Raw genomic sequence first — 26,167 nt, 5'->3', positions numbered from 1 at the left:
GCCTATAAAGAATACAGGATACTGTCCCCCAAAACCCCATTTCCACCTCCCCAGGTAGCTCTATATGCATCTCATCAACGCTATCCTTACCCTCTTGGCAAAAAATGTTGGTTCCTTTTTGCACATGGGGAAAATCGAAGCTCCGAGGCATAGGTAACCTATCTAAGGCCACACATCTTTCCCCCTACAGGGATAATAGGCAGTTATATTACTAGTGCTCATTCCACCAAAAACTTTCAAGGTCTGTCAGTGTGGGTGCCTTTGAGGCACCAATGCAATTTAAAAAAGCAGCCGAATCATAAATCATGCTCTACATATAAACATACATTTAAAGGTATTAAAAAGAATAAGGTGATGCTACACATATTGATTTGGAAAGATGCTGACAAGATAGTAAGTGAAAACTAAAAAAATTTTTTGTACCTTAATTATAAAACAGTCTGACTCTACTCCCACAAGTATGGGACATTTCTGAAAGCACACACCAGAAACCTTAAATGGTGGTTACGTCTAGAGCAAGGGATTTGATGAGGTGCCGACAGAGTTCAGGTGACTTTTACCTTCCCCTTTAAACCCTTCTTTATTATTTTAAAAATTATTACCACCATTTCTTTGAGGTGAAGAAAAAAATCTAAAACAGCCTTTAGAGAACCTCCTAGCTTGAGAACATACCCTAGTTTGGGTATGATAAAAGTAATCTAAAGGTTGTCAGCATGCTAGTGATTTATAATGGGATCTACAGAGTAAGGTGTGCGATCTCCAACACACAGTTGGCAAGATGGGTGGGGGAGGGCAGGAAAGTGGCTTTTAAAGAACCTATAGATTAGGTTCCAGGCCACAGTTAGCTCTGAGTTGCTGATCCTGGGAGTTGATTGTCTACGTGAATTTAATTAATGTCTGGGGGCAAGACTCAGGAATCTACTTCCTGGGGGTTTGAGTTGGCTTCAGGGCTTGGGTTCACCAAACAGTTCAGCTCAGCTGGGTGTTAGACAGGGACATAAAATAGTTGTGAAAGCCTGATAAGTAAACTATCAAATTTGAATTCTGAAAAAGCCACATTTTAAAATGTATGGGATTTGTTGTTGTTGTTTGGTTTTAAAACCAGAGATATAGGAACTCCTAAATTAGGGAGGTTTTGTCAAATTGGGAGCTTAATTCTAATCCTGTCTTTGCTAGTAACTGGAGCTGGTTCATCTGCGATTTTTTTTTTTTAAATTATCACAAATTTTCTGCAACATTGTCCAAAATAAGAAATTTGAACTGATCTATCATCTGTCAAGAAAAAACTTAAGTAAATTATCACAATCTTTACGAGAGAATACTATGCAGCTGTTTGAAAGAATATTTTGGGATTTTTATGTACTGATAGGGACGATATCTGTAATATAGCATTTAGTGAAGAAAAATCATAGTAAGAAGCTTTTTCCACTATAAGTGAAAAAATAGCTATAAGTGTAGTGTGATCTAATTTATATTATGTTTGTGTCTGAACAGTAAAATGTATGAAGAACAGAAAGAAGCTATTCATTCTCCCAACTCTAGAGAGTAAGATCAGAGGTGAGGAGGGGCGCCTGGGTGGCTCAGTCCGTTACGTGTCTACCTTTGGCTCAGGTCATGGTCCCAGGGTCCTGGGATCAAGTTTGCAGTCGGGCTCCCTGCTCATCGGGGAGCCCACTTCTCCCTCTACTCTCCCACCCCCTGCTTGTGCTCTCTGTGTCAAATAATTTAAAAACAAATCTTTTTTTTTTAAAGATTTTTATTTATTTATTTGAGAGAGAATGAGAGAGAGCACATGAGAGGGGTTAGGGTCAGAGAGAGAAGCAGACTCCCCGCCGAGCAGGGAGCCTGATGTGGGACTCGATCCAGGGACTCCAGGATCATGACCTGAGCCGAAGGCAGTCGCTTAACCAACTGAGCCACCCAGGTGCCCTAAAAACAAATCTTAAAAAAAAGATAAGAGGTGAGGAGCTCTTCATATTTTATATTATTCATTCAATGATATTATTATGGACTTAATTGTGTCCCTACCTGCCCCAAATTCATATGTTAAAGCCCTAACCCCCAATATGACTGTATTTGGAGATAGGGCCTGTAAAAGAAGTAACAAGGTTAAATGGTCATGAGGGTGGGCCCTAGTCCTATAAGACTGGCATCCTTATGAGAAGGGGAAGGGACACCAGATAGCTCTCTCTTTCTACCTGTGCACAGAGGAAAGGCTATGCATGAACATAATAAGGCAGACCTCTCTAAGCTGGGAACAGAGAGCTTCCAGAAACGAATCTTGCTGGCACCTTGATCTTGGACTTCCAGCCTCCAGAACTGTGAGAAAATGAATGTCTGTTGCTTAAGTCACCAATCTGTGGTATCTAGCAGCTTGAGCGGACTAATACAGATATGTAGAGATTTGTATACTCTTATCCTTGAATAGTCTTTGTTGGTAGAGGTGCATACCCCCCCTTTTTTTTTTTTGCAGATGCTTTAAAAAGCCGCTTTCAGGACATAAGCTGCACCCCAGGATAGAAACTTTCAATAATGTGCCCATCAAGGTTAGGCTGCTGTAGCAATGAGGATAATTAGCACCAACTGCTGCAAAACACCTCTAAATCTTAGCATCTGTAAACCACCAAGATTCATTTCTTGCTTATGTTACATGTCTAATATGTTTTGGCAGAGTACTCGATTCTATGTAGACAGTCAGGAACCCAGGCTGACTAAGGGTTGACCATTTTGGTAAATCACTCTTTCAGCATTTGTCCTCAGAGATAGCCAAGTCAGGAAAAGGGAGCTAAAAGGTTGCACCAGGCTTTGCACTGACCCAGTTCAGAAGAAACCCAGGCTACCTCCGCTCATAGTGAATTGGAGAAGTAGTCCCATGCCCCCAAGCACACTGCAAAGGAAGCTGGGAAATAAAAGAACTATTGAGTATTTAATGAATACCAAATATTCCTGTCATATTCCTTGTTATGGATTGAACTGCATACCCCCCCAAAGATATGTTCAAGTCCTAACTTGAGTACCTCAGAATATGATCTTATTTGGAAATAGGGTCTTTATGGAGGTAATCAAATTAAAATTCCTTTGAGTTAAAATTCTTCTTCTGTCTTCTCTCTTTTTTTTTTTTTTTGCTTTTTAAAGATTTTATTTTTAAGTAATCTTTACACCCAACGTGGGGATTGAACCTACAATTCCAAGATTAAGAGTCTTACGTTCCACCAACTGAGACAGCCAGCAGGCACCCTCTTCAGTCTTCTCTTAACACGAGGTCATTAGAGTGAGTCCTAATCCAACAATGACTGGTGTCTTCATAAAAGGAGGACATTTGGACACAGAGACAGATACCCACAGAAGGAGGATGGGGTGAACATCTGTGGGAAGCAGATTGCCATGTGCAGGTGGGGACAGAGATTGGAGTAATGTTGCCATAAACGCTTGGGGTCACCAAAAGTTAGAAAAGAGCATGGAGTAGATTCTCCCTCATGGCCCTTAAAAGGAACCAATCCTGCTGACAACTGGATTTTTGGATTTCTAGCTTCTAGAATTGTGAGACAATAAATTTATATTTTTCTTTTTTTTTTTTGAGCCCCAACATGGGGCTCAAACTTATGACTCTGAGATCAAGAGTCATATGATCTACAACTGAGCCAGCCAGGCACCCCAAATTTCTATTTTCCTAAGCCAATGAGTTGGTGGTACTTTGCTACAGCAGCCCTAGGAAATGAATACACTCCTCTATCAAGTTCATGCAGAAAGAGATTTAATGCATGGAATTAGATGTTTATGAATTTGCTAGAATGCCTTGAAAATGAGCTCTAGGCTACACACCCAGGAATTACTCCCAGAAAAACTGGGCACCAAGAGTTACTGATACATTTACCACAGTTAGGAGCTGGCTCTCAGGATCTCCTCACCTTAGCCACTATCTGAGAACCGGAAAACATCATCAGAACCATTAACTCTAGAACCACGTCTGCGTCAGCAAAATGGATGCCTTGTGTAACTTGTCATCTTCTCATAATTTAGATCAGAATTTAAGCCTTGAGTGAATGCACCTGTTTTATGGAACTAAAATTATATATGGAACACTGAGCTGTAAAGCTATTGAGAAATGTAGTTTTTAGCTTCTAAAGCAATGAAAAGCCCACAAGAAATAGGTTAAAATACATTTTGCACAAGTCATTTTTTAAAAATTTTTTTCCTTTTATGTTTTCAGGTCACTATTTTATAGTTTCTTTAACCTCCTTCTTCTGTCTCCTCTTAGATGTTCCTATTGCCCAATCTGCCCTTGGCCATTTTTTTTCCCCTCTATATTATCTGGACAAATTCATCTATTCCAAATTTCTCCAGTTCCACCAACCCACCTCCATTATTCTCATCCTAGTATCCATTACCATCCTCTCTGACTTGGATTACTTTAACACTCCCTATCTGGTTTCCCATTCTCTCTCACCTCGTCCCAGTCCGGTGGGATGTGGCTGACCTTCATAAAACTCATAAGATAATGTGTCTCTTTGCACACTTCTGATTTTCTCCCTTACCCTCAGGATCCATCTCTATCTCCTCACTCTCGTGAGTTCATCTCTGACTGACGAGCTATTAGTCTGCCACATAGCACTCCCCTACAGACTCTCATGCCCTATATTTAGCCATTTGAAACTATGTAAAGCATTGAGAATGCATCATGTGCCTTCCTTCCTCTTCATTTTTGCACAAGCTGCTCCTTATGCTTGGTTTGGAAGTCCTTTCTCTGCCTCTTTGGTCAACTCCTGTTCGTCCTTTCATCCAGGAAGCCCAGGCAAGGTCTCTTTCCTACATGCTAACTTAGATTAATTCTGACCACTTGCCTGTTTTCTTCTTGAGGAGAGGGAAAGAAGAGAAAGGAGTTTTGAGGAATGCCAATGGATGTGTTTTATTCACTTTTGTAGCGTTCGTACCTCATTTAGTATTTAATAGCGCTTTTTTCATTTTTATTTTGTTTGCTTCTGTGTTTGCTACTGGTGTGAATAGTGGCACATTTGAAACTGCTCTCTGGGTTTTGGGTACGGCATTTTCTATCTTTCCATTAACTTACTACTACTGCTAATTCTGTTTAAAAACCTACTTCTGGGGCGCCTGGGTGGCTCAGATGGTTAAGCGTCTACCTTCGGCTCAGGTCATGATCTCAGGGTCCTGGGATCGAGTCCCGCATCGGGCCCCCTGCTCCTTGGGAGCCTGCTTCTCCCTCTGCCTCTCTCTCTCTGTCTCTCATGAATAAATAAATAAAATGTTAAAAAAAACCAACAACAAACAAAAAAACCTACTTCTGTTTAGGGAGTAGGTCACATCCTTAGTAGTTACATTATTACCCTGTGTCATAGATCAGGGGTTGGGAGTAAGTAAAACTTCTTAAAGAGGTTGATTAATTCAGAAAAATTTTCCTCATTCTGTACCAGTTCTAAAATAACTTGTTAGTCTCTGACTAGCCCAGATGAAGGATTTTTAGTATGCAAAACATTCAATCATTCATTCTATCACCCATCCATTCATCCATTTCGTCAAAATTCAGTAACTGAAGAAGAATTAGAATAAAATCCATCAGAAAGAAACATAAGTCAACTGTTGGATAAACCTTTATATATATTATACATACTGTACTTAGCACTTTGATATACTGTCTTATTCACTAATTTTACTAATCATATTGATGTATAAGTTTTATCATCCATCACAATTGTGTGGCATGTTTATAAAATTGGTTCTTATAAACTCAGTGGACTCACGCTACCCACTACTGGTTAGATGGACTGGGCAATTAGAAAGGAAAGATGTTCAAAGTCTATACTAGGCCTGGCTACTAATGGAAGAAATTGAGTAGAAGTCGCTTTTGTTTACCACAGTGTCCTAGTAAGTCTTCGGATATGCAAAGGTAGCTAACCAAGGACTGAAAAGCTAGATTTCGCTTTACCAAAAAGTGTGAGCTAATTGAGTTCGTATTAGGGAAGATATAAAGGAAGTCTGAAAAACAGAGGATAGAGGAGATTTGTGGAGCTTCTAAGAATGCCAAACAACATTCTGGGAACCTGGAATGCAGTTGTAAAGAGACCAGTGAGAAATTCCCATAGACAAGGTGAGAAAGGTAGTTTAAGAGTGGGGATGTCTAATGTGTAATTTTCAGTTGTTGGCATTGCCCTGATGGAAAGTCACTCTATATCTCAAACAGTTAGTGAAATATACATGTTTTATGTTTAGAGGGTGGGAGGATTAAAAAAATAGCCAAGTTCCCTTGGTGTACTGGTATGGAGAAAGAAAAGAGAATCGGCTAGGGAAAGGAGTTGGCTCTATTACTCTTAATTGTGTTGTCACACTGCCCTCTCCTGGGCTGTCAATATCTCCCCAGATTTCATTGTTGGCTGCTGAACCACCTGACCTGCCCCACCATCTGTGGACAATTTTCCTGCCCCTGCTGACAAAGTATGTGTTAAGCTCGAGGCCTAGGGAGTAGTGCAAATTGATTAAAGCTGTTTTCCTTATCATCTTTCCAAAATACAGGCAGTTTCCAAAATACAACAAAGAAGCTTCCCCATCAGAGTTGTGTATTTTATGTTAACATTAGATCTGCACGGTCCACTGTGATTTGAAGGCATGGATAGAGGCAGCTTGGCTATGATTGATGATCAAAATGTTGGCATAAAATGATACTGGACAATTAGGCTATAAAAAAAGTCTGAATGGTCTGCAAGAGCTATTAATAATTTCCAGTTATTAATTTAATTCAAAATGAACCTTCTCTTTAGGGCTATTGAGTTAGAACAAAGCCTGCCTACTTCCTAGCAAAACAATTTGGCAGCTATTCTGATGAGTCCTCTGCCAGGCCAGCCTCATATGTCTTGGCTGGGTTTAACTGCAAATCCTAGCTGCAATTCTACCATTTCAGACCTGCTTAAATCCTTGCTATTCCAGACTTTCCAAGTAAAGCAAAAGGAACCCACCCCACTTCACTAGAGTGGTACAATGTAACAAGCATCACACTTGGTAGTGGAGATAACTAGCTACATAAGACACCACTTCTGCCCTCCTTGAGCTCCCTGCTGACTGGGCGGAAGGGCATGCTATTGTCATGTCCACAGTACCCCCCTCCCTTTAGCAAATACAGTGCCTGGCTAAGACCCATATGTCTAATAGGTACATGATAAATATGTGTTGAGTAAGTGAGGGAATGAATGAAGAAACCAGGCAGTATGTGTAAAGGTTAGGAGTTGGCCAAATACCTGTTTGGATCACAGCTCTGTCACATACTAGCTATGTCCATGTGTCACTTTATAAATAAATCCCTGAAGCCTCAGCTGCCACATCTGTACAGCAATCCCACAGAGCAACTGTAAAATGCTTTCACCCCCAGCAAGCACTTAATAACTTTAATAATATAATGTGAGAAGGGCAAGGAGGAAAAGGAGTGATTAAATATGGGGATTAGATTTCCTAGATTATGTCTATATATGTACATTTAGAAGTATAGGACAATGTTGGATTTGGGAAATTTTTTTATGGTGAATAAGGGATCTGTTTTCCAAAACCAATTTATTCCATATGGTAGGAAACATGATCTCTGGAGACAGTGACTCACATCCTTAAAATTCCGTAACCAGAGAGAGAAAATTCTTGGGTTAACTCAAGTTAAAAAATTTGGGGGTGGGGGGAGGGCGCCTGGGTGGCTCAGTCGGTTAAGCATCTGCCTTCGGCTCAGGTCATGATCCCAGGGTCCTGGGATGGAGTCCCATATTGGGCTCCCTGCTCAGCGGGGAGTCTGCTTCTCCCTCTCCGTCTGCCCCTCCCCCCTCTTGTGCTGTCTCCCTCGCTCTGCTCTCTCTCAAATAAATAAAATCTTTGAGAAAGAAGAGAAAAATTCTGAGGGAAGGCTTCTAAATGGCCCTGCAGGGGTCAGGTCCATCTCCAGAGCAACCCCCTTAACCTGATGTGGTAGGCAGAATAACAGCCCCACAAACATGTCCATGCCCTACTCCCTGGAACCTGTGAATTTTACATGATTAAAGGAAATTTGTGGATATGATTAAGGGTATGGACTTTGTGCTGGGATATTGTCCTGGGTTAGCCAGGTGGGCCAATCTAATCATGGGTTCTTAAAAGCAGAGGAATTTTCTTGGCTATAGTCAGAGACGTGATGGCAGAAGAAGGGTCAAAGACATGTGACATTGCTAGTTTCGAAGATGTTGGAAGGGGAACAAAAGCCGGAACGTGAGCATGCTCAAATCTGCAAACGGCAAGGAGATGGACTTTTCAGAAGCAGCTCCAGGAAGGAATGCAGCCCTGATGAGATCTTCATTTTAGCCAGGGGAGACTCACATTGGAGCTCTGGCCTTCGGAGCTGTCAGATAATAAATTTTTGTTGTTTGAAGCTACTATGTTTGTGGTAATTTGTTAAGGCAGCAACAGGAAAATCATACACCAGGGGAACAGGGTGGAACAACCTGGTTTCAGTTCCTCCCGGACTCGCTCAACTTCATCTGCCCTGAGGCGGCTTGCTCACTGAGCTCCCTATAGCTTCCACCGTTGCCTGCTCGCCTGTCCACAGGGATACACTGATGGAAGAGAATGAAGTAGATTATGCAGAGAGAAGCAGAGATAAGAGGTAGAGAGAATTCTGATGCTACCCGAGACCCCAGTTCCAGTTATTTTTGATGCCAACGTCCTGCTAGCCCTTTGGTTACACAAGCTAATCAATTCTTTTTGAGCTAGTTAGTTTGGGTTAAATGTCTGTGACTTAAAACCAAACGATCCTGCCTAAATCATAAATCTATGGTAAGGGAGGGATGGCCAAAGGAGAAGAGGTTTTGGGTTTTTTTTTAAGCCTTTGGAACAATAGCTGATAATGGATTAATGTGATTTCATAGCAACCCACTGAGAAACACATTATCCTACTTTAGATGAGGAAAGTCATATTTATTGGCTAAGTGGCTCTCCTACAAGCAAGAATATTCTGAATTTAAAATGTTAAAACCCATATTGGTTTGCTTTGTCTCTAGTGAAACACATTGCACATACAGTATCCTGTCTTATGGTTTTTTTTTTTTTAAGTTATCAAAACAGAGCCACACTTTTTCAAGGCCTTACCACTTCCTGTTTCTGCAGGCTCAAACACTTTTCCTTTGCACCTGATAAACTCAATGCTCTAGAGTCTAGACAAGTACTGGACAAAGCTGCTTAAACCCAACTGGTGGTGGTGGTTATAGGAGGACTTCTGAGCACTGGCCATGTGGTCATTTCTCCTAGAAAAAAGATAGAATTAAAAAGCAGTCACTCTGATTCCTGAAGCACTGAATGTTCCCTCCCAAGAGATACTTTATAATTTAAATGGAAATACAGAATGTCACACAAAAGCCACGACATTTGTCTTCCTGGAATATATGTATGCTTGTTCTTTTAATTTTGTGAATAGGAAAAGACTCTATTGGTGCCACAAATAAGGTCAAAGCAGGTGTAGTTGCCTCATTTTTGCCCCAGTGCAACTTGCCCTATGAAGCAGTGACGGATTATGTCCGCGGAGCTTCACCAGGAGCCTGCCCTCTCTGTCTGCTTTTTCTTCTTGGGAGGAATACAGACTGCTCAGAGAAAAAGAAGAGATGAAAATTTCTATCAGTAGAGGACTGAAAAGCAAAGTGGGTAAAATCTGAATATTATGTCATCTTTGATAGAAAATAAGAGGATTTGGAATAAATGTCTGCTCTTCGTTTTCTGGGGTTCTGAAATTTTTGTCTTGCTTTGTTTCTGAAATTTTTGTTTTTTAAAACAAAGAGAAGGGAATGTTCATAAAACTTAAGATGCCAAAACACTACTAGTGGGCCTTCAGGTCTTAGCTTACATGATATTTTATTCATTTGTCCAAAAACATTCAGTACTTCCTGTGTGTCCTGCTGACCAAATTGAGCATGTTCCTCAGGCTGCGGTGCAGGGCTGTGCAGGTGAACGGGACCCAGTGTAGTTGTGCAGTGCACAACTTCCACTATGCAGGTGGTCCTTCCCCGCCTGGAGATTAAATCTGGTGGCTTCTCGAGCGTCTTGCTTGAATTTTCACTTCTTCTTCTCAGAGTAGAAAAAGTGCTCCTATTACGTGTTCTATGATACCCAGTCATAACACTACCCATTTGCAACGGTGTCATCGTGTTACATTGTAAACTCAGATGGGACTGAGATTGTACCTATTTTGTCACTTTCTAGGGGCCAGGGATGCATCAGTAAATTAGTCAAAAATCCCTCGCTTCTAGGAGCTGATAATCTAGCAAGAGGAGAGAGTAAACAAGTTCAATATGTAGCATGTGAGGCAGACATAAATACTATGGAGAAAAATTGAGCAAAAGGGGCTTTCTGCTCACACACTTTATTTAAAAAAAAATTTTTTTTTAAGATTTATTTGACAGAGACACAGCGAGAGAGGGAACAGAGCAGGGGTCGTGGGAGAGGGGAGAAGCAGGCTTCCTGCTGCGATGTGGGGCTTGATCCCAGGATCAAAGGCAGACGCTTAAGGACTGAGTCACCCAGGTGCCCCTTTTTAAAAATTTTAAAAGATTTTTTAATAAAGATTTTATTTCTTTACTTGACAGAGACACAGCGAGAGAGGGAACACAAGCAGGGGGAATGGGAGAGGGAGAAGCAGGCTTCCTGCTGAGCGGGAGCCCGATGCGGGGCTGGACATCCCAGCACCCTGGAATCATAACCTGAGCCGAAGGCAGACACTTAACCGACTGAGCCAGCCAGGCGCCCCTTAAAAGACTTTTTATTCATTTATTTGAGGGAGAGAGAGCCAGATCGAGCAGGATCTGAGGAGAAGGGCAGAGGGAGAGGGAGAAGCAGACTCCCCACTGAGCAGGGAGCCCCACTTACGTCTCCATCCCAGGATCCTGGGATCATGACCTCAGCCCAAGGCACACGCTTAACCGACTGAGCCACCCACGCACGCCACTCCCCACCTACTTTAGATCTTTGCTCAAATGTTACCCTTTTTTTTTTTTTTTTTTTTACTTTGAGAAAAGAAACATTTGGAGGTTTGGAGAAGGGGAGAGGTACGATCTGTCTAAAAAGAAAAACGTTTAGGAATAGTACAGTAAGCACAGCAAAAAGCAAGTAAGGCACTTATCAGGTCTCCACTTTGCCAGGAATCAGGCCACAGCAAATAAAGTTTTATACAGAATATAGAGAACAAGGGCTCAGCCTTTCCCCTCCAAAACTCTTGACCTAAGATTCTTAACACTTTTTGTTTTTGAACACGTTTTTACAAAAACCTTGGAGAACCCGCGTGTTCTAACCGGGGCTGGTGGTGTAGTTTTGCAAAACAGCACCCCACGCCTTCTGTAGTATCACCCTACAGATCCTGTGCACCTGCTACGGGTGGCGGAGGCTATGAGCTATCCTTTTAAGCCTCTTCAACCCGCCCTTGTTAAGCAAGCGTCCTTATAAGGAAATGACATCTTGGATAATCAAGATACTCCGCTGTACTTCTCCGTACTGTACATATCCGGCATTTTCACACCCGTTACGCCCCGAACACAGGCATAAATGTTTCTCGTCCCTCCTTCTTTCCGATCCTCGCTCCCTACTCTTTTGACAGGCGCGGGTGAACCCTGCGGGTGCTCCTGGCTTTCCGCCCGCCCAGCGCCGCGCAGCCTTCTGGAAGCCGTAGGCCTCGGCGTTCCTCCGAGAACTACAACTCCCGGCAAGACTTTGTCTTTCTCCACCTTCCTCTTAGCGCGTGGCCTGCCGGGAGGGGGCAGGTAGCGGGCGGGCGGGGTCCAATGGGTGCCGGCTCCCGAGGAGAGGGCGGAGGAGAGGAGGAAGGAGGCGGACTCTGGGCCCCGGCCCCATTCATTGCCGCGGCCGGCCGGGCGAGGGTCCCGTGTTTTCGGAGTCATGGAGGCGCTAATTCCCGTTATCAACAAGCTCCAGGATGTCTTCAACACGGTAGGCGCCGACATCATCCAGTTGCCTCAGATCGTCGTGGTGGGGACGCAGGTAAGAGACGAGGGCGGCGTCCGCCCAGGCCAGAGTCCGGGGCGCGGGCCTGGTGGGGGGCTGGGGCAGCGCCCGCTGCCAGCTGGCCTTTGCGGCCTGTAGGGGAAAGGCGCTGCTGGGGGCGCCGGGGCTCCCGGGGCTCTGCCCGCGCCTTCCCGCCTGGGGCTGCGTTGCTTCGGGCCTGGGAATCCGGGCCGGGTCGGGAGGCGAGGGGCGGAGCCGGCGCGGCGGGCCCGGCGAGTCCCGGGGGCGGGCTAGGGGAGGGACCGGCCGGCGGGCTGAGCTGGAGTCCGCGGGGACCGGGCGCGGCTTGCCCAGCGGGCCGCTATTTGCAAGGGCACCTGGGGGACGCGCGGGGCACGCGGGGCCACACGGCTTGTGGTGGGCCGGCCAGCCCTTCCTCGGTTGGTTTTAGGGCGGCACGGTTTTTTTTATTCCCCTCCTTGCCTTGCTCAGGGGCTGCGGAGTCAGTTTTGGAACTGCGGGGTCGGGGCTGCGAAGGCCGCAGCTGTGTGGCACCTGCGTGTCTCCTGCAGTGCAATCCCTTCAGGTTTCGGGAACGCCGAAGTAGTTACAGAAAAACAAAAAGCAACAAACAAACAAACAAAAAACACACCCCGAAACCACCTGTACCTGGGTTGGAGGAAGGAATAACCAGGTATTTCTGAGTAGGCTGTGGTTTTGTCTTCCATCAAAATTGGGCATCAAGGTTCTCTGGTCTTTTCATTTTGGGTCTCATAGATAGCATAATTTTTTATATGCAGAAATGTTGTAGAAATAAATTATTTCTAGAGTGACGGAGGAGAAGTACAAGTTTTATTTTCTCTGCCTACTGCTTTTCTTGGGTTTAAAAAGAATCCTAGGACTTTTATTAGAGTTCAGAGAAACGCATTTTAGAGATTACTTGGTATATTGATTTTGTGTTTTCATTTCAGTTTACCCATTTTCTGTTGCTATATCTTGCTACAGTATTTTAGTGTAGAGTATAAGTATTATGAGAGAGAATACTATAGAATATATTCAAACACTGGAAACCTTGGAGAGCATAGACATCTTGCACTTTTTTTGCTTTTAAATATAGTAATAGAAATTATTTCAGAAACACATTTGCTTGGTCTGCTGTAGGGTTGCTATCGATTCTGGTCTTTCCTGCCTACATATATTATAGTATTTGTAACTCAATATTTGTAATGATTGGACACTGAATCATCAGTGTAATATTGTGAGCAGTATTTTGTTTAGCATGTTTTGTTCACTGCTGTGTTCCTGTTCCTAGCTCTGGAACAGTCTGGGGTATGTAGTGAGTGCTCTATAAATACTTTGAATGAATGAATGAATATTGCTCACTGTAACTAGATAATATTTTAAAACACTGGACTTCTATCATCAAAACGGATCTGTTTTTGAAAATAGAATTAAAGGAGGTGAAGTAAACCTTCCTTAGTGGTAATTTGGAAGTGTTTCCTGTCTGTGGACCAGAAACTTTCCATATACTTTTGAGATTCTCCATGCTTTTTAAGTTTGAAGCAGTGAAAGAATCAGGGCTATTGTGTATCAGCATAAATAGTTTAAAATCAAGAAGGATTTTTCTTACACAAAATTGAGTTTATTTCCGTGAGTAAGCCTGTTGGCAGAATTGGGAGGGTCAGAGTAGAAAAGTAAAGATCTCACTGTTAGGAAAGTCATTTTTGTGTGCTAGCAGAAACCATCCTAGTAGTGATAGGTCTGTGCCGCGTTTGTGTGTTGATGTTTGAAATTACTCAGAAGGGAAATTAATTGTTGTTTTAAGTACACTCTACATGGGGTTTGAACTTAAAACCCTGAGATCAAGAGTCATATGCTCTACTGACTGAGTCAGCCAGGCGCCCTGGGGAAATTAGTTTTTCAAGACTTGATTTAATGAAGTTTATCTCCGTTTAGGTCTTTATTAGCTGAAATTCACTCCTTTATTATTAAGGTACAGAAGAAATAAATAAGAAACAATGTCTTTTTTTCCATATTTTCCTCAGTATGTTGAAGAAAATCTCTTTCACTTGACTTGAATACAAGTACACCACTACTTCGTCATCTATGCCATTTAATGTTTTGTATATTTATACAGCACATGCATTACATTCCTATTTAATGGAGTAGTGTACAATGAGTGAGTTCCAGACATAAGTGTTCTGACAGGTGAACTCAGTAGCGGTGATGATGTCTTCATAACACAGGTATAGTCTCTATCTTACACATTACCCATATCTTAAATGGCTGTAGGTCCCATTTTTTTGAACTTTTTAGAACAGTGATTTGCAAACTTAAGTGTATGTAAGAATCACTTTGAAAATAAGTTCCTGGATTCCATCCCCCGAGATTTTGATTTTCTAAGTCTAGGTTCGGCCAGGCATCATAGGTGATTCTGATGCGGATGGTTCATAGATCCTAACTGAAAAGAATTTTAGTGCGTCTTTGACTTTAAGATGCATGAAACTGGAAAAGACAGGGAAGCTGAGCCTAAGGGCATACTACCATCCAGTAGCATGTTGATCTTGGTGGCATTCTTGCTAATGTTTTAAATTTTGATTTCTTAAATTGCCCAAGTAATACTTATTTCAAGCCTAGAGAGTTGGAGGAGTTGAGAGGGAATCATGTTTATAGCTGTAGATCATTCACAGCTTTTCTGGTTTAACTAAGTAGTTTTTTTTCTCTGAGACCATCTGTGTGGAAAGCCCTGAAGAGGGGAGAGAAAAGGTTGATACTTTTGGACCATGGTGTACTTTGCAGGTGGAGAAGGAGGTAGACTTAACTTTTGTGACTCAACTTGGGAAGTTTAACCACTTTTTTAAGTTGAGAATTAGAAGGGGAGCCCTCCCAGGTGTGTAATCCAAACCACCGCCCAGTAGAGGAATCCCAGTGCCGATGACACTAACCTGAGATGCCGGCTCGGAGTTGCTAGTAAGGAACTTTTCATTTTACCTTTTATTTCAGTGATTTCAGCACTCCACCTTTAGTAATTCAAAAAGGAATCTTGGGTTTTAAATGACCTGATTCCAGACCAACCTTTTCTTTCTTTTTAATTTAACATTTTAAAAATTAAAATTTAATTCATACGACATAAAATTCACCTGTGTAAAATTCAGTTTTAGTATACTCACCAGGTTATGCCACCTTCACCGCTATCTAATTCCCGAACCTTTTTTTTTTAAAGAACGTTTCTATTATGCAGGAAAGAAACTCTGTACCCATTAGCAGTCGTTCCCCACTGCGCAGCCCGCTTTCCCATTCCCTGGCAACCACCAATCTATCTTCTGTCTCTATGGATTTGTCTGTTCTGAACATTTCAATGTAACGGAATCATACAATATGTGGCTCTTTGTGTCTGGCTTCTTTTGCTCAGCGTGTTTTTTAGGTTCATCCATGTATTTACTTCATTGCTTTTTATGGCTAAAATTCCATTGTATAGATTTGCCACAGTTTGCTTACCCATTCATTAGTTGATGAATACCAGGTTGCTTCCACTTTTTGGCTATCATGAATAATGCTATGAACATTGTTTACAAGTTGTCCTGAGGACATGTTTCCAGTTCTCTTGGGTATATACCTAGGAGTGGAATTGCTGGGTCATTTGGTAACTCTTGTTTAACATTGAGGAACTGCCACATTGTTTTTGATTGTGGCTATTTCATTTTACATTCCCTCCATCAGTGTATGAGGGTTTCAGTTTCTGCACATCCTCACCAATTCTTGTTATTGTCTTTTTTTTAAAAAGGGCTAAATCGGGGTACCTGGGTGGCTCAGTCAGTTAAAGGTCTGCCTTTGGCTGAGGTCATGATCCCAGGATCCTGGGTAGGAGCCCTCTTGGGTTCCCTGCTCAGCAGGGAGGCTACTTCTCCCTCTGCCCCTCCCCCATCTCTCTCTCTCTCATAAATAAAATCTTTTTTTAAAAAGTGCTAAATTATTCTAGAATTCTTTATTTTATTTTATTTTTATTTTTAAAAGATTTTATTTATTTATTTGACAGAGAGAGACACAGCGAGAGAGGGAACACAAGCAGGAGGAGTGGGAGAGGGAGAAGCAGGCTCCCCACGGAGCAGGGAGCCCGATGCGGGGCTCGATCCCAGGACTCGGATCATGACCTGAGCTGAAGGCAGACGCTTAATGACTGGGCCACCCAGGTGCCCCTAGAATTCTTTATTTAAAAAAAAAAACACCCTCCACCCCCCACACTGCTATCTATAGTTTAGTTCCTAAAATCTTGCCCTTTCCTGCTGGATATACCTTCATTTGTCTTGTGTTCATAGAGGTGACGATTTCATTAAGTTTAGTAATTTCCTGCCAAATATTGATCATAATTTTCATTCCTATATTGATTTCTTGTGAATATTTTTAGGTAAACTTATATTTTTCTTTTTTTCCTAGTTTCTTTATATAGCTCATGTGCTGTTTCCTTTTTTTTAAACTAAAATGAGGTGAAATTTATATAACATAAAACTTGCCATTCAGAGTGTACAGTTCATTGCCATTCAGCACATCCATGGTATTGTGCAATCACCATCTCTTTCTAGGTCCAAAACGTTTTTATTACCCAAAAAGAAAACTCCATACCCATTAAGCAATCACTTCCGATTTTTCATTGTCCCTCCAGTCCCTGGCAACCGCCAGTCTTCTTTCTGTCTCTGTGGGTTTATCTATTCTGGAGAGTTCATAGAAATGGAATTTAAAATATGTGATCATTTATGTCTGGCTTCTTTCACTACAAATAAAAAGTTAAAAAATTAAGAAAAATACATTTTTATCTCATTATTATCAAAGAATTAAGAGGCCTATCTTATACAATGAAAAATAAAAACTTAGTTAAAAACTGAATCAGTTTTGGGTAATGTGTCATGAGTGAATATTTACCACCTACTATTTCCAACTGATGGTAGGTATCAGAGAGAAAAAGCTAAAAATGCGTCAAAGCCTTTCCAGTGAAAGGCTCAGTTTCAAAATACAAATCCAAAGTTATATATTTCTATACAGTATAAATTTCAATACAGTACAATTTGGAAGAAACCGAAAGATGACACGAAGACCAGGCACACAAATCTCTAACCCTTAAATATATAGATAGATTTGGGGAATATGTGGAGATGAAAAAAGCAGGAAAAAAAAAAAAGCAGAAAGCATTGCAGTGCCAAGTGAGCCCTGTTTTCGGAGCAAGCTGCCTGTGACTTGCCATACTGGAATTTCTGTAGCCACTCACCTTCCTGGGAAGAGTGTGGAGGGTGGGTGTTTAAATCACTGGGGAAAACAAGCACTGTTCTAACCAGTTGTTGAGGAAGCCAACATTATTCGTAATAGGTAAAAATGAGAACCTGTAAGCATGTTTTGTTTGGTCTGTATGTGAATCTGTTGACATAATTTTTTGTAATTGAGGTATAATTGACATACAGCATTGTATTAGTTTCATGAGTGCAACATAATGATTTGATATACATATATAGTGAAATCACCACAGTAAGTCTAGTTAATATTCTTCACACATAGTTACATTTTTTTCCTTGTGAAAACTTAAAATTTACTGTCTTAGCAACTTTCAAATAGAAGGCACAGTATTATTATCTGTAGTCACCATACTGTGCATTACATTCCCAGGACTTACTTTATTGGGAGTTTGTACCTTTGACCACCTTCACCCATTTCACCTACCCCCTGCTACTGACAGCCAGTAATCTGTTCTCTGTATCTCTGACTTCTTTTTTGCTTTTTTTTTAGATTCCACATGTAGGTATTTGTCTTTCTCTGACTTATTTCAGTTAGTGTAATGCTGTCAAGATCCATCTATGTTGTTGCAAATAGCAGGATTTCTTTCCTTTTTTATGGCTGAATAGTATTCCATTGCACATGCATATGTGTATTAAGAGTAGTCTTTTAAGATCTTTTGTATTTTTGTGATTAACATCTCCTCTTTTATTTCTGATTTCGAGTCCTCGTTTTTTTTTGGGCAAGCCTAGCTAAAGGTTTGTGTATTTTTTATCTTTTCAAAACAACAGCTCTTCATTTCTTTTTTTTTTTTCCTGCTCTCTTTTCAGTCTCTATTTCATTTATGTCTGTTTTGATCTTTGGTATATTTCATCCCTTTACTACTAATTTTGGGATTAATTTAGTCTTCCTTTTCTAGTTCCTTGAGGTGTAAAGTTAGGTTGTTTGAGATCTTTCTTGTTTGTTAATATAGGCATTTATCACTATGAGATTCTCTGTTAGAACTGTTTGTGCTGCATCCTGTAAGTTTTGGTATATTTTATTTTCATTTGTTTCAAGCTATTTTTTTTTTATTTTTTCATACATTGTTTGTTCAGTGGCATGTTGTCTAATCGCCACATATTTAAAGATTTTTTAGTCTTCTTGTAATTGATTCCTGTTTTAATACCATTGTGGTTGGAAAAGATGCTTGATACCATTTCAGTATTCTTATAAGAGACTTTTTTAAAAGACTTTTTATTTATTTATTTGACACAGAGAGAGAGAGATAGAGCACAAGCAGGGGGAGCGGCAGACAGAGGGAGAGGGAGAAGCAGGCTCCCTGCTCAGCAGGGAGCCTGACTCAGTGCTCCATCCCAGGACCCTGAGATCCTGACCTGAGCCGAAGGCAGATGTTTAACTGACTGAGCCACCCAGGCGCCCCATCATTTCAGTATTCTTAAACTTACTAGGATTTGTTTTGTGGCCTGATATATGATCTATGCTGGAGAGTGTTCATGTGTGCTTGAGAATAATGTATATTCTGTTAGTTTTGGACGGAATGTTCTATGTATATCTCTTAACTCTGTCTGGTCTAATGTGTTTTTTTTCTTAAATTTTAAATCCAATTCACTTAACATACAGTGTTATATTAGTTTCAGGTGTACAAATATCTTGATTCCACAATTCTGTACATTATTCAGTGCTCATCATAAGTGTACTCCTAAAAACCCCTTTACTTATTTCACACCCCCCACCCCCAATCTGGTAACCATCAGTTCTCTATAGTTAAGAGTCTACATACGAGTAAAATCATATGGTATTTGTCTTTCTCTGACTTACTTCACTTAGCATTATACTTTCTAGATTGATCCGTGTTATTATAAGTGGCATGATTTCATTTTTTATGGCTGAGTAATATTCCGTGTGTGTGTGTGTGTCTGTATATGTATGTATCCATCTATCCATCTCTCTGTCCATGTATCCTATATATACACACCACACCTTCTTATCCATTTATCTATCAGTAGAAACTTGGGCTGCTTCCATAATTTGGTTATTGTAAATAATGCTGCAAAAACTGAAAGGGACCATCGACAGATGAACAGATAAAGAAGATGTGGTATACATATACGATGGAATATTATGCAGCCATCAAAAGGAATGAAATCTTGCCATTTGCAGCGACGTGGATGGAACTGGGGGGTATTATGCTGAGCGAAATAAGTCAATCAGAGAAAGACATGTATCATATGATCTCACTGATATGAGGAATTCTTTTTTTTTTTTTTAAAGATTTTATTTATTTGAGACAGAGAGAATGAGAGAGACAGAGAGCACATGAGAGGGGGGAGGGTCAGAGGGAGGAGCAGACTCCCTGCAGAGCAGGGAGCCCGATGCGGGACTCGATCCTGGGACTCCAGGATCATGACCTGAGCCGAAGGCAGTCGCTTAACCAACTGAGCCACCCAGGCGCCCCGATATGAGGAATTCTTAATCTCAGGAAACAAACTGACGGTTGCTGGAGTGGTGAGGGGTGGGAGGGATGGAGTGGCTGGGTGATAGACACTGGGGAGGGTATGTACTATGGTGAGCGCTGTGAATTGTGTAAGACTGTTGAATCATAGCCCTGTACCTCTGAAACAAATAATACATTATATGTTAAAAAAAAAAAAAAAAAAAGATAGTAGGAAGGGAAAAATGAAGGGGGGGAAAATGGAGGGGGAGATGAACCATGAGAGACTATGGACTCTGAGAAACAAACTGAGGATCCTAGAGGGGAGGGGGTGGGGGATGGGTTAGCCTGGTGATGGGTATTAAAGAGGGCACATACTGAATGGAGCACTGGGTGTTATACGCAAACAATGAATCATGGAACACTACATCAAAAACTAATGATGTATGGTGATTAACATAACATAATAAAATTAAAAAAAAAAAAAAAAACCCTGAAAGGGTGCATATGTCTTTTCAAATCAACATTTTTGTATTTTTTGGGTAAATACCCAGTAGTGGAATTATTGTATCATATGGTAATTCTATTTTCAATTTTTCAAGGACCCTCCATACTGTTTTCCAAAGTGGCTGCACCAGTTTGCATTCCCACCAACAGTGCACAAGCGTTCCTTTTTCTCCACATTCTTGTCAACACTAGTTATTTCTTACGTTTTTAAGCTATTCTGACAGGTGTGAGGTGGTATCTCATTGTGGTTTTGATTTGCATTTCCCTTGAGTTGTGATGTTGAGCATCTTTTCATGTGTCTGTTGGTCATCCCTATGTCTTCTTTGGAGAAATGTCTGTTCATGTCTTTTACCCATTTTTATTTTTTTAAAAATTTTTAATTATTTTTTTAAAGATTTTATTTATTTATTTATTTGACAGAGAGAGACACAGCGAGAGAGGGAACACAAGCAGGGGGAGCGAGCGGGAGAGGGAGAAGCAGGCTTCCCACAGAGCAGGGAACCCGATGCAGGGCTCTATCACAGGACCCTGGGATCATGACCTGAGCTGAAGGCAGACGCTTAACGATTGAGCCACCCAGGTGCCCCGTCTTTTGCCCATTTTTAATTGGATTATTTGTTTTTTTGGTATTGAGTTGTGTAAGTTCTTTTATATTTTGGATACAAAATATACCCTTTATTGGGTATGTCATTTGCAACTATCTTCTCCCATTCAGTAGACCGGCTTTTAGTTTTGTCAATTGTTTCATTTGCTGTGCAGACCTTTTTATTTTGATATAGACCCAATAGTTTATTTTTGTTTCCCTTGCCTTAGGAGACATGTCTAGAAAAATATTGCTCTGACATGTCAGAGAAATTACTGCCTGTGCTCTCTTCTAGGATTTCTATGGTTTCAGGTCTCACATTTAGGTCTTTAATCCATTTTGAGGTTTTTTTTTTTTTTTTAAAGATTTTATTTATTTATTTGACAGAGAGATACAGCCAGAGAGGGAACACAAGCAGGGGGAGTGGGAGAGGGAGAAGCAGGCTTCCCGTGGAGCAGGGAGCCTGATGCAGGGCTCGATCCCAGGACCCTGGGATCATGACCTGAGCCGAAGGCAGATGCTTAAGCCACTGAGCCACTCAGGCGCCCCTTTTTTGAGTTTATTTTTGTGTATGGTGTAAGAAAGTGGTCCAGTTTCATTCTGTATATAGTTGTTCAGTTTTCCTAGCACTATTTGTTGAAGAGACTGTCTTTTTCCCATTGCATATTCTTGCCTCCTTTGCTATAGATTAATCAACCATTGTGCATTTATTTCTAGGCTCTCTATTCTGTTCCTTTGATCTAGGTGTCTGTTTTTGTGCCAGTACTATACTGTTTGTATTAATATAGCTTTGTAGTGTATCATGAAATCTGGGATTTTGATAATCTCCCGTTTTGTTCTTCTTTTTCCAGATTACTTTGGGTATTTGGGGTCTTTTGTGGTTCCATACAACTTTTAGGATTATTTGTTCTAGTTCTGTGAAAAGTATTTGATATGGATTGCATTAAGTCTGTAGATTGCTTTGGGTAGTATGGACATTTTAACAATATTTGTTCTCCCAATCCATGACCATGGAATATCTTTCTATTTTGTTTGTGTCATCTTTATTTTCTTTCATTAGTATTTTATAGTTTTTAGAATACAGGTCTCTCACTTCCTTGGTTATGTTTATTCTTTGGTATTTTATTAATTTTGGCACAATTGTAAATGGACTGTGTTCTTCATTTCTTTCTGCTGCTTCATTATTAGTATATAGAAATTCAACAGATACCTGTATATTGACTTTGTATTCTGCAACCTTCCTGAATTCATTTATCAGTTCTAGTAGTTTTTTGGTGGAGTCTTTAGGGTTTTCTATATATAGTATCACATAATCTGCCGATAATCAAAGTTTTACTTTTTCCTTACCAATTTGAATGCCTTTATTTCTTTTCTTGTCTGATTACTGTGGCTAGGACTTAAAGTACTATGTTGAATAAAAGTGGGGAGAGTAGACATCCTTATCTTGTTCCTGATCTTAGGAGAAAAGCTCACAGTTTTTTCCCATTGCGGATGGTGTTAGCTTTGGGTTTTTCACATATGGCCTTTATTATGTTGAGGTATGTCTCCTCTAAACCTACTTTGTTGAATGGATTTTTTTTTAAGGTTTTATTTATTTTAGAGAGCGTGAGCCAGGGGACCAGCAGAGAGGGAAGGAGAGGGAGAAAGAGAATCTCAAGCAGACTCCCCACTGAGCGTGGAGCCCAGTGTGGGGCTCGATCTCACAACCCTGAAATCATGACCTGAGCTGAAACCAAGAGTTGGTCGCTTAACCGACTGAGCCACCCAGGTGCCCTGATGAATGGATTTTTTTACTTTGTCAAATGCTCTTTCTGCATCTATTGAAATGATCATATGGTTCTTATCCTTTGATTTGTTGATGTGATGTAGCACACTGATTGTTTTATGGATATTGAACCACCCTGCATCCCAGGAATAAATCCCACTTGATTGTAGTGAATGATTTTTTTTTTCAGGATTTTATTTATTTATTTGTCAGAGAGAGAGCAAGCCAGCGCACAAGCAGGGGGAGCTACAGGCAGAGGGAGAAGCAGGCTTCTCATTGAGCAAGGAGCCTGATGCGGGACTTGATCCCAGGACCCTGGGGTCATGACCTGAGCTGAAGGCAGACGCTTAACTGACTGAGCCATCCAGGTGTGCCGTGAATGATTTTTTTAACGTATTGTTGGAGTCAGTTTGCTAATATTTTGTTGGGGATTTTTGCATCTATGTTCATCAAAGATATTGGCCTGTAGTTTTCTTTTTTTGTGGTGTCTTTATCTGGTTTTGATAATGCAGGGTAATGCTGGCCTCATAGGATGAATTTAGAAGTTTTCCTTTCTTTTCTATTTTTTTGGAATAGTTTGAGAAGAATAGGTATTAACTCTTCTTTACATGTTTAGTAGAATTCACCTGTGAAGCCATCTAGTCTTGGGCTTTTATTTGTTGGGAGTTTTTGTTTTTGTTTTTACCAATTCAGTTTTATTATGAGTAATTGGTCTGTTCAGATTTTCTATTTCTTTCTGATTTAGTTTTGGAAGATTGTATGTTTATAGGAATTTATCCATTTTTCTAGGTTGTCAATTTGCTGGCGTATTAATTTTTTTTTTTTTTGTAGTCTCTCAATCCTATTTCTGCGGTGTTGGTTGTTCTCTTTCATTTCTGATTTTATTTGTGTCCTCTTTTTTTCTTGATAATTCTGGCTAAAAGCTTATCAGTTTTGTTTTATTTTCACAGAACTAGCTCTTGGTTTCATTGATTTTTTTTTTTTGTACTGTTTTATCAGTCTCTATTTCATTTATTTGTGTTCTAATCTTTATTATTTCCTTCTATTCACTCTGGGCTTTGTTCTTGTTCTCGTTATTTTAGGTGGAAGATTATTTGAGATTTTTCTTATTTCTTGATGAAGCATGTATCACTGTAAATTTTCCTTTAAGAATTGTTTTTTGCCACATTTAAAGATTTGGACCATTGTGTTTATATTCTCATTTGTCTCCATGTATGTTTTGATTTCCTATTTGATTTCTTCATTGACCAGTTTGATGCTTATTACTGTGTTCTTTAGTGTCCACATGTTTGTGGTTTTTCCCAGTTTTTTTCTTGTAATTCATTTTTAGTTTCATACTCTTGTAGTCAGAAAAGATGCATGATATGATTTCCATCTTAACTTTATTGAGACTTGTTTTTGTAGCCTAACATGTGATCTGTCCTCGTGAGTGTTCCAACGAAAGGATGTGTATTCTGTTTTTGGATGGAATATTCTGTATATATTTAAGTCCATCTGGTCTCATGTGTCATTCAAAGACACTGTTCCTTGGGGTGCCTGGGTGGCTCAGTTGGTTAAGTGTCCGACTCTTGATCTCGGCTCAGGTCTTGATCGCAGAGTTGTGAGTTCAAGCCCCAAACAAAGACACTGTACCTTTATTGAATTTCTGCCTGGATGATCTGTCTATTAACGTAAGTGGGATGTTAAAGTCCTCTACTATTATTGTATTACTATTAATTTTTCCTTTTGTGTCTTAATATTTGCTTTATGTATACAAGTGCTCCAATTTTGGGTGTGTAGATACTTAACAATTGTTATATACTCCTGCGGGATTGACTTGTTTATCATTATGTAATGCCCTTCTTTGTCTTTTGTTACAGTCATTGTTTTAAAGTCCATTTTTGTCTGATAAAAGTATTGCTACACCAGCATTTTTTTTTTCATTTCTGTTTGCATGGTATGTCGTTTTCCATACTTTCAGGTTTTATGTATCTTTAGGTCTGAAGTGAGTTTCTTGTAGGCATTATATAAAGGAGTTTTTTTTTTTTTTTTTAATCCATTTCACCACCCTATGTCTTTTGATTAGTGGAGCATTTAGTCTATTTACATTTAAAATAATTATTGATAGGTGTGTACTTTTTGCCATTTTGTTAATAGTTTTCTGGTTGTTTTTGTAGTTCTTCTCTGTTCCTTTTCTTTAGCTCTCTTTCCTTGTTATTGATGACTTTCTGTAGTGTTATGCTTTATTTTCTTTTTCCTTGTTTTTTGTGTATCTATTACAGGTTTTGGGTTTGTATTTACCATGAGATTCATATGTAGGGTCCTAAGTATATAGCAGTCTATATTAAGTTGGTGGTCACTTAAATTTGAACACATTCAAAGAAAACTTTTTTACTCCCTCCTCCATGTTTTATGTATATGGTATATTTTACATCTTTTTCTCATAATTTTCTTATTTCTAATTATAGCTTTTTTCCTCCCACTTACAGAAGTCACTTTATCATTTTTTGTAAGGCTGGTTTAGTGGCAATGAACTTCTTTAATTTTTGTTTGAGACACTCTTTATCTCTCCTTCAATTCTGAATGATAACCTTGCTGGGTATAGTATTTTTGGTTGTAGATGTTTTTCCTTTTAGCCCTTTGAATATATCATGCCACTCCTTTCTGGCTGCAAAGTTTCTCCCAAAAAATCTGCTGATAGCCTTATGAAGTTTCCCTTCTACATAATTTTTTTCTTCTCTCCTGCTTTTTAAATTCTCTATTTTTAACTTTTGCCATTTAAATTATGTTGTATTGCTGTGGGCTTCCTGGGTTCATCTTGTTTGCAACTCTTTGTGCTTCCTGAACTTGGATGTCTGTTTCCTTCCCTTCTTGGTCAGGGAAGTTTTTAGCTATTATTTCTTCATATCTTTTTTTCCCCTCTCTTCTTCTGGGACCCTTATAATGTGAATGTTAATTCACTTGATGTCCAAGAGATCCCTTAGCCTAATTGTCATTTTATTTTATTTTATTTTATTTTTTTAAAAGATTTTATTTATTTATTTGACAGAGAGAGATAGCGAGAGCAGGAACACAAGCAGGGGGAGTGGGAGAGGGAGAAGCAGGCTTCCTGCCGAGCAAGGAGCCCGATGTGGGACTCGATCCCAGGACCCTGGGATTATGACCTGAGCCGAAGGCAGATGCTTAACGACTGAGCCACCCAGGCGCCCCTAATTGTCATTTTAAAAAAATTCTTTTTTTCTTTTTGCTCTTCAGCTTGGATGCTTTCCATTACCTTGTTTTCCAGATTGCTGATCCAATCTTTTGTATCCTCTAATGTGCTGTTGATTCTCTCTAGTGTATTTTCCATTTTAGTTAATGTTTTCTTCAAATTTGATTACATCTTTTTAGTGTTTACTATCTCTTTATTGAAGGTCTCACTGAGTTCTCCCACTCTTCTCAACAGTCTGGAGAACATCTATATTATCGTTACTTTAAACTCTTTATCAGGCATATTGCTTATCTCTGTTTCATTTAGTTATTTTTTTGAGGTTTTGTTCTGTTCTTTTGTTTGGAGCATATTCTTTGGTCTCCCATTTTGCTTGACTTTCTTTGTTTGTTTCTGTGAATTGGGTGGGACAGCTACTTCTCCTAAATTGAAGGTGTGGTCTTGGGTATAGTCATCCCCTGTGTAGACTGC

At 40.1% G+C, this 26,167-nt stretch overlaps 1 protein-coding gene across 8 annotated transcripts in view; it reads left to right on the top strand.

The window, feature by feature from the left end:
- Positions 1–11,748: 11,748 nt before the first annotated feature.
- The window catches only part of DNM1L (dynamin 1 like), a 51,551-nt gene continuing 37,132 nt past the window's right edge, over positions 11,749–26,167 (top strand). For 6 of the 8 annotated variants that reach the window (XM_035027927.1, XM_035027926.1, XM_035027923.1 and 3 more), the window contains exon 1: positions 11,750–11,997. In XM_035027927.1, coding sequence (XP_034883818.1) covers positions 11,896–11,997 — 102 coding nt within the window. In that variant the 5' untranslated portion in view covers positions 11,750–11,895. Of the gene's footprint in view, positions 11,998–26,167 lie in introns of all 8 variants that reach the window. The other 2 variants (XM_035027921.1, XM_035027920.1) reach the window with 1 other exon arrangement.

This window comes from Mirounga leonina, unplaced genomic scaffold, assembly GCF_011800145.1.
Source record: "Mirounga leonina isolate KUSES-001 unplaced genomic scaffold, KU_Mleo_1.0 Mir_201, whole genome shotgun sequence".
NCBI lineage: Eukaryota > Metazoa > Chordata > Mammalia > Carnivora > Phocidae > Mirounga > Mirounga leonina.
This window is presented reverse-complemented; position numbering and strand designations above follow the sequence as displayed.